Here is a 14533-nt window from a genome sequence, read left to right as displayed (position 1 = left end):
GCATATACTTCAGTGAAACCTAATCTGGAATTGTCGTCCATGTTCACCCGTATGCATGTTAACAAAATGTTTAACCCGCTAGAAGCTCCATTTAGATACCTTGTTATACAGCGCGAAAAGCACTGGATCACATGGGCTCAATGACCGCACAGAATTTGGATGTTATTTGTAAATATTGTTTGGATGTCAATGAATAACGTTATGATTTACCCGTGCAGTACACTAGGCTGTTGGTATAGCTTTTCCAGATTAGGTTTCACTTAAGTATATGCATTGTAAACATGATACAATAGCGAGTGTTTCAATCCAACTTTATTAATTCTTGCGCGCGACACATAGCACCAAGTTCCTTTAAACAACAGATAGAATTAGTAGTGCGCGGCACTTTGTCACGTGATTAGCGATATCCCTTTAACTGTGAGGCTATTAGATACACACGCCTACTTTTATAAACGTTACACGCCGTGGAAATACTCACGGTAACTATAATGGTGGAAGCCTGAGGAACCGGGACTAATCCTGCATCGGTAAGCGTTACGCGAATATATGCACACATGTTATCAGAAATCTATACGGGTGAGCTCATAAAATCATGATAAATGGCTTAGTTTAAATTCATACGCCATAAGTGGTACTTTTTTAAAAACCTGCACGCAATGAAAAGTTTTGCATAACTAAGCGTAGGAACTCGATAAGCTCACAGCATTGTGAATGTTGACTACCGTTGATTCAAAAAGCTAATACAGCATGTTGTTCAAACATGTTAGACCGTAGGAAATATAACAAGGTATCTAAATGGAGCTTCTAGCGGGTTAAACATTTTGTTAACATGCATACGAGTGCACATGGACGACAATTCAGAAGGGTAACGCGTAGAGTAGGCTTCAGTAAGCGTGCCAGTACAGATGCGTAAAGACAAATTATATTATAGCGATGTTATTTGCTTTAAAGTTGCCATAGCATTACAACGGAATGAGTCAATAGGAACTAACTTTTCGTTACATTGTGTAGTTATGTGTTTATATACAAGTTAAATGCAAGATGGATAGAATTGAATGCAATGAATCATGATACCGTGCATAGCCATTAGCCATCTAGTTTAATATAATGCTTTCGTTAGTAACATACATTTGGGTGAACTGGATAATGTTTCTAGTGTAAGGTAGACTGGCAATAATGCAAATTGTGTATTTTTTGGGCAGATTACCCCTGTTGAAGGCTCATGCCGAAATGCATTGGGATTAATTAATAAATGCATTTGGAATTAGACACATTAAGTTGGAAATAATACATTTATGTCTCATGAGGAATGATTGACCACAATGTGAACACTCAAATAAATTCCATTATGAAGTACAATTCGAAGGATTTGGAATGAACTTTATTGGAAGAAATTAGGAGCTGCGCCTAAGCAGCATTACATCACTAGTGCCCAAGGGGACACCTACACATTTGTGTCGGTGCTACTACCATTGATTCAAGACACACTCCTGAGTGGGGAGTGAGCCCAAGGAGCACGGTTTAATGGAGCAGATATTGGACAACATATAACGTTGTGCACAGCCAGTTACACAAATAAGTCCATTCTTAGACATTGCAAGTGCATTGCTGCCATTAAGAGCATATGGTGCTTGGAGTTTGTTGTTACAAACTCCACAGCACCATAATGGCTACACTGAAGACTGAGACGTTTGGTATCAAACTTCTCAACAGCACATTAAACCTACATGCCAGTGTGGGATTTAATGAAAAATGCACTAATAGGGCATCTAAGGGATGCCCCCTGAAAACTAACCCACCACTAGTGTCCAGACTGAGTGGCTTCTTTCAGCTGCCACCATCAGACATGTTTCTGGACCCCTGGGTCGAGAGCCTGCTGCTATCTCGGGCCTGAAACAATGCACATCCTGCGAATAGGTTCCAAGCCCCCCCCCCCCCCCATGATGGCCTGGGTTCACGAAGGGGAAACTTCAAAGGCTGCCGCCATTGTGAGCTCCCCCAGGCCACTTGCTGCTCTCAGCAACTGGTCCCCACTGGTTCTGACCCCACTTTGGGCAGGAGAACCGGTGGGAAAAACAAGTGAGGGAGAGAGGTGTGTCCACCTCTGCCAACTCCACCCCTCAGGTGGGGGAGGCGAGGTGAAGCACAACTGTCAGTCCACTCCATCTTGAAGATGGGGGGACTCAGCCAACCAGGGACAGGCTCATGCCTCCCCTCCCAATGGAGAGTGGCACAATAGGGGATGTACCCACCCCAGGTATGGGACACATTGGTCCCTGCCTTTCACCTACCTGTAACGCCCCTAAAATCTAGTATTTAGGGGCACCCCTGAACCTTTCTTCCTCAGACAAGAAGAAACTGCAGCAACAAGAAGGGCCAAACAGCTGTGCAGCAGCTAACAAGAGGAAGACGCCAGTGACTTGGCTCCAGTACTACCATTCTGTCTCCCCCTCGAACCTACTCCTGGTAAATCCCGGTGTGTTCTGCAGCCAGCAACCTCAAAAACTCCGGAGGACCTGCTTGCCTTCAAGAACAAAGACTTTGTCTCCCGTGAACACCAGATTTGTTCATATGCAACCTCTGGCTACAGCCGGACACTGCGAATCTGCCCCACTCTGCACCCGCCGTCCATGACCCGAGCTAGAGTGGGCAAACATCTTGTGGAGGTCCTCCCTGGGGACCCTGACCTGAGTACCGGCGACCCCTGATCTGCCTCAAGCCTCCAGCTGACGCCTGCATCCTAAATCCAGAAGGTCCCGCCAACCGCAACCAGGAGCTGGTAAGAAGATCCGACCCCAAAAGGCACCCCTGCACCCGACGCCCCACGGCCTTGGGTGGCCAAATCGATAGTGCCTAACCAAACCCCTAACTTCCCAACTTAGCTCTCAAAGTGATGGTCGCACCCAGAAGACGTTCGTCCCCAAACCTGCAGTGCCTTTGCAAACCGAAGGTTCCCCATTGAAGACAACAGGGCGCCCGACGTCAAAACAGCACTCTGCATCCGGCCGCCCTAGTGCCACTGAGGGTGCACTTTTGGTGCTACTTTGTTTCCCCATTTGCCCTGAGCTACAGTCCAGGAGCTTTGCTCCCACAACCAAGTGGCCTGCTTGCCAGAAGCCACCAACCGGAGGCCCCCTATCCCCAATTGGATAACATTGGGCCTCAGCACTCTGCACCTGGCCGCCCTAGTGCCGCTGAGGGTGTAACTAGAGCACATACTTGAACCTGTGGGACCCCTGAGTCTACCCCCAGATCCTCAACTCCCACTACCAAATACTTACCTCAAAACCGATGACACTATTTCCCCCCATAGGATAAAATGGACTGTTTTTCTGTGAAAAGTGTGGAGTTTGAGAAACTAAAGATTTTTTTTTTAAATAGCATAATCTAACAAAAACGATTTTACTTACCTGTTTTCAGGAAATGTCCCAGAGTAGTATCTAGGTATACTACTCTGTGTAAGCCTGGTAATCTCAAAAGTTACTTACCTGCTATTTTACTAAAAAGCCTATTTAAGTCTATGTTCTGCATTTACTAAGTATTGCATTTCTCTGCAACCATACTGTAAATCAAATCAAAGTGCATATACAATTATCATTTAAACTGTATTTCAATTGCATTACTACTGTCAAGTATTTATTGCTTACATGTGCCAGGCTTGCTTGGTTCTTGAAAATAAAATAACTAAAAGAATATTATTATACAAAAACAATTGGTCTGAAGTTCAGTCTTTGAGTGTGTGAATTCCTTTGCGGACTTAGTGTGTACAACAAATGCTTAAAACTGTCCTCTGATACTGCCTTACTGCTAGACCACACTACCATAAATAGAGAGTGAGGTGCTATCTAACTTTATCTATGCCGGGATCCAATGAACTCTGGGCACACTATACCTCACTTTGGTATAGTATATACAGAGCAAGCTTCTTATATACGCTCAGAGAGGGGCCCGGTCTGCACAGTCTTTAAATAGTGCCACAGAGGGAACCGTGGAACTGTAAGCATAAAGATACATTATATGCATTGCATGGCCAACTAATAACATGCCAACTGTGGAATATTCCCAACAGACGTAGGCGAACAGTGTAGAGACAAAAAAAAAGCTTCTACTCTCGCATTTTGCACAGCTCAGGACACTTTCAAGGCCGTTCCACCCTGGGCTGTGATCAGACTGCCAGACAGGTGGGAGAGGGCCTTTACCAAGGGAAAGCCATGCACTGACACAGACAATTCTGCGTTGATTAAACGAAACTTAGCATGGAGCATTTCTCGGAATCAAACCGGATTAGTTTCGGACAGCAAAGAAAATGGAGTCTCATAAAAGAAAATGGTGTTGCGAATGCTAACTTATATATGACATTAAAGAGCATCAGCGAGCATAATCTAACAAACCCTCCTTTTAGCATGAGTTAAAGATATTTTCCATTTCGAAAGTAGATCAGACTGGCACATATTCAGTTGGTAACTGTGACATCCGCATTAGTTGATACAGCATCATAAGTAGACCTAACTGATTCTGTCAGCCTGGTCCTTTTAGTGGTTTAACTCTCATTCGTGGTTACCCCACAAAGTAACTGTTGCACTGTCTGGGCCCCTCCTCCTGGTGAAATACCTAGAGAGTCAAGAAGGAAGTGACTGCAGCTCAGACTTGGTGCAGTACTCTTCCACACTATAATTTTACTTACAAAATGAACCAACTCCGTAAAATCAATGAATCTCTACTATGCATGTTAACAGAGAGTGGGCGGACTGTCCCTAAATTTTCTCTGATACAATCCACTAGACGAAGATAACAGCATTTATCTGGCTGGTAGAGCTGCTGCTTCTCATGCATAATCCTCACCTTTGGTCTTGGCATAGTTTACTATTTCTGTTGGCAACAGAAGTTATTAACTGATTCTGGATTGAAACACCTGCAAAAAAAAGGCATGTCTTGTGTTTTTCCTCCATCTAAAAAGCTGGTAAAATTTCTAGATTGGAAACTGAACAGAAATTGGCATTTACTGTAGGGATTTGGTGCAGTAATCCCGATTACTGTGTACTTTCCTATTTCTCATGGGATAGTGAGATTTCTCTTGGAATTGGTAGGGCATTTTGCACCCCACAATTACAGCCAATCATGGTATAAGTAATTTTGTATGTGTAATTACTGGTGCAGGATTGCTGTAAAATATGTAATGGATGCTTTAGTCTCCCTGACGGTTCTACAAGGTCCGTGTTCCCCATGATCTGTGAGTTTTGCATGGTGAGATAGCAGCTGGTGGTGTTATGCTTGTGAGCATATGTTGTTCTGAGATGGTGTCTAAATCCCTCTATGCCCTGTTCAGGTCGAGGAATGGATCCATACATAGACCTTAACAGATAGAGTTCTAATTCCGGTGGATAAAACAGCAGGTCTTTATTTAGGTATTGTTATTGTTACGAAGAGCTATAACCTGTTGATATCCTTTGCCCACACCCCTCATTTCTAGGCAAGCACCTGGTATGTCTGCTTCTATTCTAATGAGTTTCTGAATGTCTGTCCTCGTTCACTCCAAGCCTGTCTGCTCCGCTTATAGTAAGTATGTCTATCTGTGCGATAGGCAAGGTTACATTACATAACATCTCGCTTTGCTCATCTGGCCTGCCCCTTGTGATAAGTCTTTCTCTACATGGCAAGGGGCAGGTGTGGCCAGTGTTCTTACTCACACACCATGCCTACTTGGTTTGCCTAATGAAAAGTCTTGTCTGTTTTAGGTTACTACGGGGAGGCGAGCTGCGCCATCAACTTCAAAGCGCTTCCTCAAGTCAATCTGGAGCAAGCGCCATCGGGGCCTTCAACCCTCCTCGAGTCCAGGACCTTTCAAGCAGTCCCGGGACTGGCACCAACTCACAAGGTGGACTTTTTCAGTTTCCGTGGAATACTGGGGTAGAGGGGAAGAATAGTTACGTGTTTAGCGGAAAAGAGGAAGTTGAGAGTAGTCACCTCCTTGGAAAATTGCTGGTGTTTGTTAATGTTATGAAGTCTACAGTAATTATCAGCAAACGTTTGCAAAGCATTTTTTTTACTTTTGGTTAATGTATGATCATTTGTTCTGTGACTGTACAATTCAAAGTTACACAAACTGTAATTGAAGGGCACAGGGCACTTTATCTTTCCATGGTCTAACGTTGAGGCTATTCCTTTCTCTGTTCTCTGCCTAGAGTTACTAGGAAGCCCATCGCCATCCTGTGAAGAAGTTGCCCCTCCCAGTTCCAGAATGAAGCTCGATAAGAAAGAGTTTGATGAACAGCATCGGGATAAGTTGGCACAGGAAGTGAAAGCAGAGAAACGCAACAAAAAGAAGGTACTATAACCTGGCTGCCTGTGATTGTGAGCCGTGATCATATGTATGTGAGCCATCATTTATCAGGAATGTGGTAATAGGAGTCTGCAGTTGAGAGCAATTAAGCTGTTATTTGGTGTAAATGTGCAGGGTGTGAGACATGACTTGTTCACATTTTTGAAGATGAGAGTAGGAGATGGGAAGTAGGTAGGAACGGATTGGTGTTTAGAAGTGATAAACGGGATGAGAATGGCCCCTAGTGTCAATCTAAGGTAGGGTGACCAGACTTCGAAAGGCAAAAACCGGGACAGGCCAAACGTAGAAGTAGGACTAAAAGTGTTTGTGTGTATATGCACACCAACAGTGGGTGCCACGGATTTTAAAACACTTATGACAGAACCTCCTCCTGCCCCCAGAACCCTCCTCCCCGCCCCCAAAACCCTCCTACCCTCTGCTGAGACCAGAAACTGAAGTTCCATCTGACCTCCTGCTGTGCTGCTTGAATGAGACTGACGCAGCCCAGTGTCTGGGATCATTACCTCTAGTTTACACTACCGAGGAGCAGGTGAAATTACTCGCTCCACATTCTTCTAAAACACCAGGGCTATTTAAAATCGTTAACCGTCATGACACCTGGACAAACCTGGCAAAAACCGGGACTGTCCAGTGAAATCCGGAACGTTTGTCACCTTAATCTAAGGGTGAGTGCAGAGGCCTAGGCCTGTCCCTGACTATGCAAGGTTCTAGACCTGTCCTGTGACTTGCAGGGTGCGCACCCAAGTGCCCCAGTGCTTAAAATGGAAAAATAGAAGTGCAGGTACTCTGCACCAGAGTACCTGCTTGTTTCTGAGACCTGCCAGTACTCTCCAATTTTTCTTGAAAAGTGCAGGTACTTCCCTTTCAAAATACAGAAAAAAAAGTGCTGGTACTCAGTACCGGACAGTACTAGCCCATTTAAAGCACTGAGGTGCCCTCAAAATGGACAGGGGACTACTGTCCCATTGCTGGATATAGCAAATAAAGCTTTGGTAGCATGCCGGGTTTTGAGATTGATGGCGTGACCTCGCTTTTGTGTCACTGAGTGTAGCTTACAGCCTCCTTTTTTGTAATGTCCACTGTTATTTGAATGCCAGAATTTTGCCCCGACATCCTGTTTCTGTCAAGTGAGTTTGAGTGTGCGTGTAGCAAATGTGCAATAGTAGGACTGTGCATGTGAGTGAGTCTCAAAGCCAGTGGGATCCAATTTGGCAGCCACACATTTTTGATGGCACAAGGAGGAAGATGGCAGCTTCCCCAGACAGTGGAAGTGTATTTCCAGGTTATCTGTGGATAAAGGGTGGAGAATCAGTTACTAAAGTGAGGCAGGTGGAGACAGGGCTACCTTTAGAAATTGATTGCAAGAGGCTGCTGAGTTGTTCTTCCTGAACACTGCCATTTGGTTGATGATTGGGGTGAGGGGTGGGACTGCAGTTTCTGCTGTGCAAAGTGAAAAAATTTCTACGTCAGGCCTGCCCTTATGTCTATCACTTATTACTTTGTCAGAGAAGCTAATGACAGCAAGGTGCAGAAACCTCACACTTCATTGTACCCATGCTGAGGCTGCTCCTGTTAGTGACAACCCCAGTGCTGCCTGGTGTGAGAAACATCAAGGTAGGGCAGACGAATGTCCTCGCAGATGAGACCTAACTGGTGAGAAAGATCTGCCTTTATGTTTGACTCTGTTGCTCCAGGCGAAAGGCATGTGCTTCTAACTGGGTAAGAAGAGCAGAGCTGTCACGCTCCTGGGCTCTAATATAGCTCTTGTCAAAGTCTGGTAGTGTCGCCTTAATGGAGGCCCATAGGGTTCCTACTCCTGTAACCGATCCTGCACTATTATGGAAATAAGCAAAGAGTTCAGACCAGAGTGAGTGGACAAGCTTGTTATCCTGGAGATACCAGGCATTTCGATGCCACATGGGGCACAAGCCCGGTGGTGGGTGTACAAGATGAAGGAGTAAAGGAGAATGATCTGAGATTCCGTAGGGTAACATTTTTATCGTAGTCGAGAATTGGCAATCGAGGGCGGGTGGAAAGATCAGATCTTTTCGAGAGTGAGTGTGGTTGGCCCCGATGTATGTTTGAATTGCAGAACTTGGAGTGCCACGATTTCCACGGATCGCAGAGACCCAGGGCAGTGGTCCAATCAGTGAGATGGCAAGCACTGACCCGCCGTGAGGCAGTAAGGGTTCAAGTACTATCTAGATCAGGGTCTGGCACTGCATTGAAACTACCGCCCCAATCACTGTAAGCCCCTGTGGAAGACACGAAAGAAGGTGTGAAAGGTCCCAAAGACAGGAGGGCATGGAAGCTGGCGCAATATAGACACATACCAGCAAGACCACCCATCCCTCCGATGTGCCCTTCAAGGCAACAAAATGTCCTGGCTTCCCGGCAATATCCTGCGTGTAAAACTCTGTCATAGCCCTTACGAGCCAGAATGGGACAGTGTTTCCCCAGGAGATGAGTCTCTTGTAGCAATAAGACCTGGGAGGTGCCGGTGGGCAAAAGTAACAAGCATTTGCAATGCAATAGGTCTCGCATTAGGAAAGTTTGAGCTTTTGGTATTGTAAATGACACATTTTTTATTTCTGTGTTTGTAGGAGGATGGATATCTGACTATGGTTACCCCAGATTGTTTGCCTTGTGTTTAGCTGGTTTTCGACATAGTTGGCCTGGGACCTTGCTAATCAGGGCCCCAGGCTATCTGCTCTCTCTGTAAAATGGACTCCATGTACCCTAGGTACATAACTAATTGGATATTGAGTCACCTTATCAGCCCCTGTACAGTGTACTATAGGTACCCAGGGCATAGGTGCACCCAAGACCTACCAGGGGCTGCAGCATATCTTTTGCCACCCCTGGCTGGCCATTCAAACTGACACAACTGGCTGATCACCCAGCTGGGGCAAGGTCGTGTAATCACCCCTTGCTTAGATATAGTATACCTATGTCTAAACCTATATCTGGACACATATACACCTATAAGTCACTCCTATGGCAGGCCTTAACAATCCTGGAGGCAGAGTGCTTGGTGTTATGTGAAATGGTGCTCTAGCATGAGCTGAGCCTGTCTGCAGCTTTCGGAACCATGTCCTTTTAGCTGTTCCAGGGTATTGCCATACTATATACTCTTAAGTGCATTATAATCCTCACGGTTAGATGCATTCTTTGGTTTGGCTTTATCAAAACCTGTGGTGTAAGGTGTCATACGCTTTGGAATACTACCCCCTCGCCAATTCTGGCGACGGGGGTAGCATTCCCCCCTTCTAGAGGGAGAAGACCTGTTGCTTACAGTAAACGCGGTTAAAACTAACCAGAGCCTCAGCATCACAAAATGGATGCTGCTGCCTCAGACACAAGTCTGGCCTCCTGCTGCTGACCGAAACTCCGGCAGGGGAGGCCTGGACAAAAGGTTTCCTGTCACAGGGAGGTGCTAGCACCACCCCAGACAGGAGATAGTGGATTGGGGCAGGAAGGGCTGAATGAAATTAGACAGTGCCTGGGGCACACAAGGTGTCCCATGCATAGCCCAGTTCAAACCTGTGCTGGGGCACTCCAGCCCCAACTCTGGCGCGAAACTGGACAAATGGAAAGGGGTGTAACCACCTCCTTCCTGGGTCCCACCCATAGGAGGGACCTTGCAGGTAATCCAGCCCCTTGATTTGGAATAAAGGTAGGAGCTGTGTCCATAGACTTTAGATAATCCTGACTGAAACTTTGAAACGAAACTCTGGACCCTTCGACATCCTACTCGACGTAGAAGACTGAAGAATCTCTCTTGTGGTCAAGGAGTGACCACCCTGTGCAAGCAGGCACCATCAAGCGCTCAACAGTTTGCTTTGTTGCTGCTCCCGTCGGAGCTCGAATGACAGAGATTGACAAGAACCGGACTTCCAGACTTCCAACAGCCCGATCCACAGCAAAGCTGAGACCCGTGGAGGCGACGTGGGACGTGGGACCGGCCATCTTGGAAAGGCACCCTCGAAGCTGTGCTTCGGGGATTGAGAAGCCCCAGCCCCGAGCAGCTTTTGCACCGAAGAACACCTCTCCACACTCACCGAGTCTGTCCGGTCACTTGCCCGTTTGCTAGTGGCCTCTGTGACGACGAACCTTCGAATTTACAACGCTGGTCTGGTTGCTCCAGACTGGCCCTTGCTCCCCTGAAAAGGAGCAGCTCATCAGACCTTGCTGGTCTGATCCAGAAGCCATCTTCGATTCCTGTGTGGGTTGCATTTGCCAAGGCCTGTTGATTTCAATCCGGAAGCCGACACCGCCGACAGCGAGAGCCTTCGTGTGACAAACCGTGCCCAGCTCCTGGTCATCATCGATACCTCCTGGTCCACGTGGCAGCGGAGACAAGCTTCACGACAACCACCTGATTGCCCCCGACATCGCCTGGTTCCTTCCTGGTTCCATCCTGGTCACTGGCAAGTGACCCAGACTCTGTCCCCTCTGCTTTCAGGTACTCTACATCTTCGATCCAACCGGACTCTTCTCTCCTGGCCACCTGCAGCATCTTTACCTCCAGGCTCCATAGAACTACACTAAGAAACCCGACGCAGGAGGAGGAGCTACGCCAGCAACCAAGATGGCCGCGTAAGCTCCCGGCTCCGCCGACCTCCGCCAGCAGCTTGTATATCCTGTTCTCAATCCTGACTTCGCACCAGTCTCCCAGATTCGTGAAGTATTCCTGCTTCTAAAGATGTAATCCCGAGCTTTTTATCTTGTTGGATGCCATAGATACGCCGTGTTCCCATTCTCGGCCTAACGTCGTGTGGAAGCCGGGGCCTCGATTTCTAGCCTATCCGGGTTGGAGTTGAACAACAACGGCCGCTGGACCCGGACTGAGCCCGGTCTCCTGGACTGCATCGTAAACTGCTTGTTTGATGCTGACACAGCGAGCGGTCTACACCGTGGAGACAACAGCGCACCGCACCGGTTGCCGTGTTCGGGGGTCTGACGCCCGGAGACCCTGCCCTTCCCGGAGTCGACGGGCCGGGGCCCTCGCTGCCGGCGAAGGTGTCGATCTGGCACGACAGAGAGCGCCCATTATTGTCATCGGATTTGCGTGGCCTCTTGCCCCGGAGTAGCCGGCCTCCGGGGTTCGAGTCCTGATCTGCATCTTCGTGAGAGATGGGCGGACGAAAAGTACGCCATCGCTACAGGCCGTCATGGCCGCCATTGAGGCGCTCCGTTCGCAATCCACCGCTGTGTTACGGACACTGATCGTGCAAGTGGACGGTATCTTGAGACTGGCACACGAATCTCCTTTTAGCCCTACTATATCTGTGGTACCAGCGATGCAATGTCCACCTGAGATCGAGGTCCCCGGGCAGAACGTGGATTTAATGTGCTCTGTCGGCCCCCAATTCACACTCAGCGAGCCTGTGACTGTCGCTATCGTTCCCTGCTCGATCCTGCCACCTCGTACAGATATGGACAGTCTTCTGTGCTGTAACAAGTTCCAAAGTGACTGTCGGGGAGATTTGTTATTTCTGGACACATTCCCTCACTCGTTTTGTGGCTATCGTGACCTTCTGTCCTTTTGTCTATCCTGCAACGCTGATATGGACTTTAATGAACGTTTTGCCTTTCCTTTTGTGATGGTGGTTCGAGTGAAAGATATTCTCCCGAAATACCGTACTGGTCAGGGTTGAACTTGAGGGCTTGGACTTGATAATATAGCTTGACTCACTGCCGGGATTTTCACATGTAATGTGCTGGGAATTAGGTGGTGCTTTGTTATGAACCCCCGATTGGTTTGTATTTTTTCCTAAATGTTGGTTCGATTATATCTCGAGGTGGTCACTGCTGGCGGGGGGTATGGGAGACCGGGAGTGTGGTTGCTTTTACGATATTCCCTCCTCCATCTTTTCCCTTCCTTGGGGTTAGTTTAGTGGGCGATAGGCACGCTGCTAGTGGGTTAGGTCGTAGCCATCCGCAGGGGTGCTGGGTGGGGGGTTGAGGTGGGGTTTGTTATTTTTCCTTTCTTTTGTTCTATGACCTTTCTTTTTCCCTTTTCCCTTCTTCACAAGAGATGTGGCGTATACTCCTGATTTTTGTTCATCATATTCGGGTATCGAGTGTCTGGTTTTCATATCCTGTATTCCGGGTGGGCGGGATTCGTCGGGGTTGGCTTGGTTAACGGAAACGTATTGTTATGCCTCTGCCTTACGCTGCTATTGATGTCTCACAGAAGCCTATAATTGATATGTACTTTCTTAATTGTTTTGCCCGTCCACCTTTACGATATGTTCCCCCGAATGATGCCCGATATGTGTATTTTTCACTCTTGTGTTATAATTAATAAAAATATATATAAAAAAAAAAGAAACCCGACGCACTTTGACACCTAAGCACCCGCTTCCTGTGGGTGAGGTAACGCGAGTACTCCGGTGCTCCTGTAGTGGTTTACACCTCTAGTGTCCTAGTATTAAGTGGCTAAGTTCTAGTCCAGTCAGAAGACTCTTAAATCTGCAACTTTGTAACTTTTACGCACCATTGACTTGCATTGGTGCACGCGTGTGCATTTAGACACTGCACCCGCATCCTGTGGGCCGCTCCCGTCCTAACTTCAGTTAGTCCAGTATAGCCCCAGCGATTCTCAAGGCCCTAGGCCTTACCATTTTTCATGACGTGGTTCTTATACCACTATATTAGTATATGGTTTTAGGGGCCACCAGGGCCTATCTATAATTGTGCAACTTTTGTATGTTATATGAAGTTCTTTGTTTAACGCTTGTGCTTCTGTGCTCATGGAGAGTACAGGGGATTATTCTAGTAATAAATACATATATTTTATAATATATAACTTGTGTGGTGTCCTTTCATTTGATATTAAAAGGATTGCATATGGTAAAAAACAGCTGGCTTCACATGCCCTCTTGAGTTAAGCCTAAGACTGCTTATGTCCATGCTACCCCTAGGATAGCTTGTCTATAAGGTTGACTTTACAACCACCACCATAAGGGTTGTTTGGACTGGTACAAGGTGCTAACTAGAATAGTGAACATCGTACACCAGGCCAACTTCTCACATTGGTGTGCAGCGGTTGGGATTTGAGCTTGCTGTTTTACCATTGTAATCTGTAACAAATATCATTTGAAAGATCACATCAAGTACCATGGGTACATATAAACAAAGCTTTAAATACTTAAGTTCTACTGAACTTAGTAGTTGTAGACCAAAGGGCTTAGCACACCCTGACTACAACTCACTAGTAAGGTTCTAATAGGAAAACACTTAGTGTAGGTAGGTGCATACACCCACACCTCACTAGTCATGTCTGGCACAGGGGAACAAGCCAGTTCTCTACCTGTGATAGGTGACCTTCCCAAGGCACCCTCCAGCTATGAAAAACTCAGCTTCAGAGACTTGAGTGCCTTGTGCACTTCAAGAGGGCTGAAAAAGGGTCATAACCCTACCATCCCAATCCTGATACAGGTCCTAGAGACAGCTGATCTTGAGAAGTCTAGTGCAGGCCCCTCAGGTAAATCAGGAGAAGGAATCACCCCCATAGATGATGAGACCATCACCCCAGAAGTTGAGACTCAGGAGGTAGATGAGGATGTTGATTCAGATGAGGGGGAAAACAGTCAGGTTCAAGTCAGGAGGCTTAGCCGGGCTAACCTAAGTTTACATGGGAATGGAGAAGGGATGCACCTTCCCAGGCCTATTAGTAGACTTCTCCCTGACAATAGAAGAGAAAGATCCCTTTCCAGGGAGTCTCTCCTTTCTAATGCCTCAAGGGCTTCTCAAAGGGGAATGACTTCCCCCAGAGAAAAGTACATGAGGCTAGGATGAGAGCTGTCCAACTTCAGATAGAGAGGGAAGAGACAGCCCTCGCCCAAGCTAAACTTGCTTTGGCAAGGGAGCAAAAATTGAGCGGATTAGATTGCACTGGTGGCAGCAATATCCATAAGGATAAAGACAGGTCTTATGAACATAAAAAACTGAGTAAGATTGTGCCCCGCTACAAAGATGGGGATGACATCCACAAATGGATGACTGCTCTGGAGAGGGCCTGCATGGTACAGCAGGTTCCCCAAGATCAGTGGGCAGCAATCTTGTGGCTCTCCTTTTCTGAAAAAGGAAGAGATAAGCTCCTCACTGTTAGTCCTGGGGATGCTAAAAACTACACTGTCCTGAAGAGTGCTCTTATTGATGGGTTTGGCCTAACCACTGAGCAAT

At 46.9% G+C, this 14533-nt stretch overlaps 1 protein-coding gene across 3 annotated transcripts in view; it reads left to right on the top strand.

Annotated features, from left to right (window-relative positions):
• Window positions 1–14533, top strand: part of LOC144784230 (uncharacterized) — a 1557451-nt gene that overhangs the window by 311984 nt on the left and 1230934 nt on the right. For all 3 annotated transcript variants that reach the window (XM_078662879.1, XM_078662880.1, XM_078662881.1), the window contains 2 exons: window positions 5736–5875; window positions 6183–6325. In XM_078662879.1, the coding sequence (XP_078519005.1) occupies window positions 5736–5875; window positions 6183–6325 (283 nt within the window). The remainder of the gene's footprint in view (window positions 1–5735; window positions 5876–6182; window positions 6326–14533) is intronic.

The sequence above is a fragment of the Lissotriton helveticus genome, chromosome 10, assembly GCF_964261635.1.
Source record: "Lissotriton helveticus chromosome 10, aLisHel1.1, whole genome shotgun sequence".
NCBI classification, from domain to species: domain Eukaryota; kingdom Metazoa; phylum Chordata; class Amphibia; order Caudata; family Salamandridae; genus Lissotriton; species Lissotriton helveticus.
Note: the sequence above shows the minus strand (reverse complement) of the source record. Positions and strands in the feature narration are given on the sequence as shown.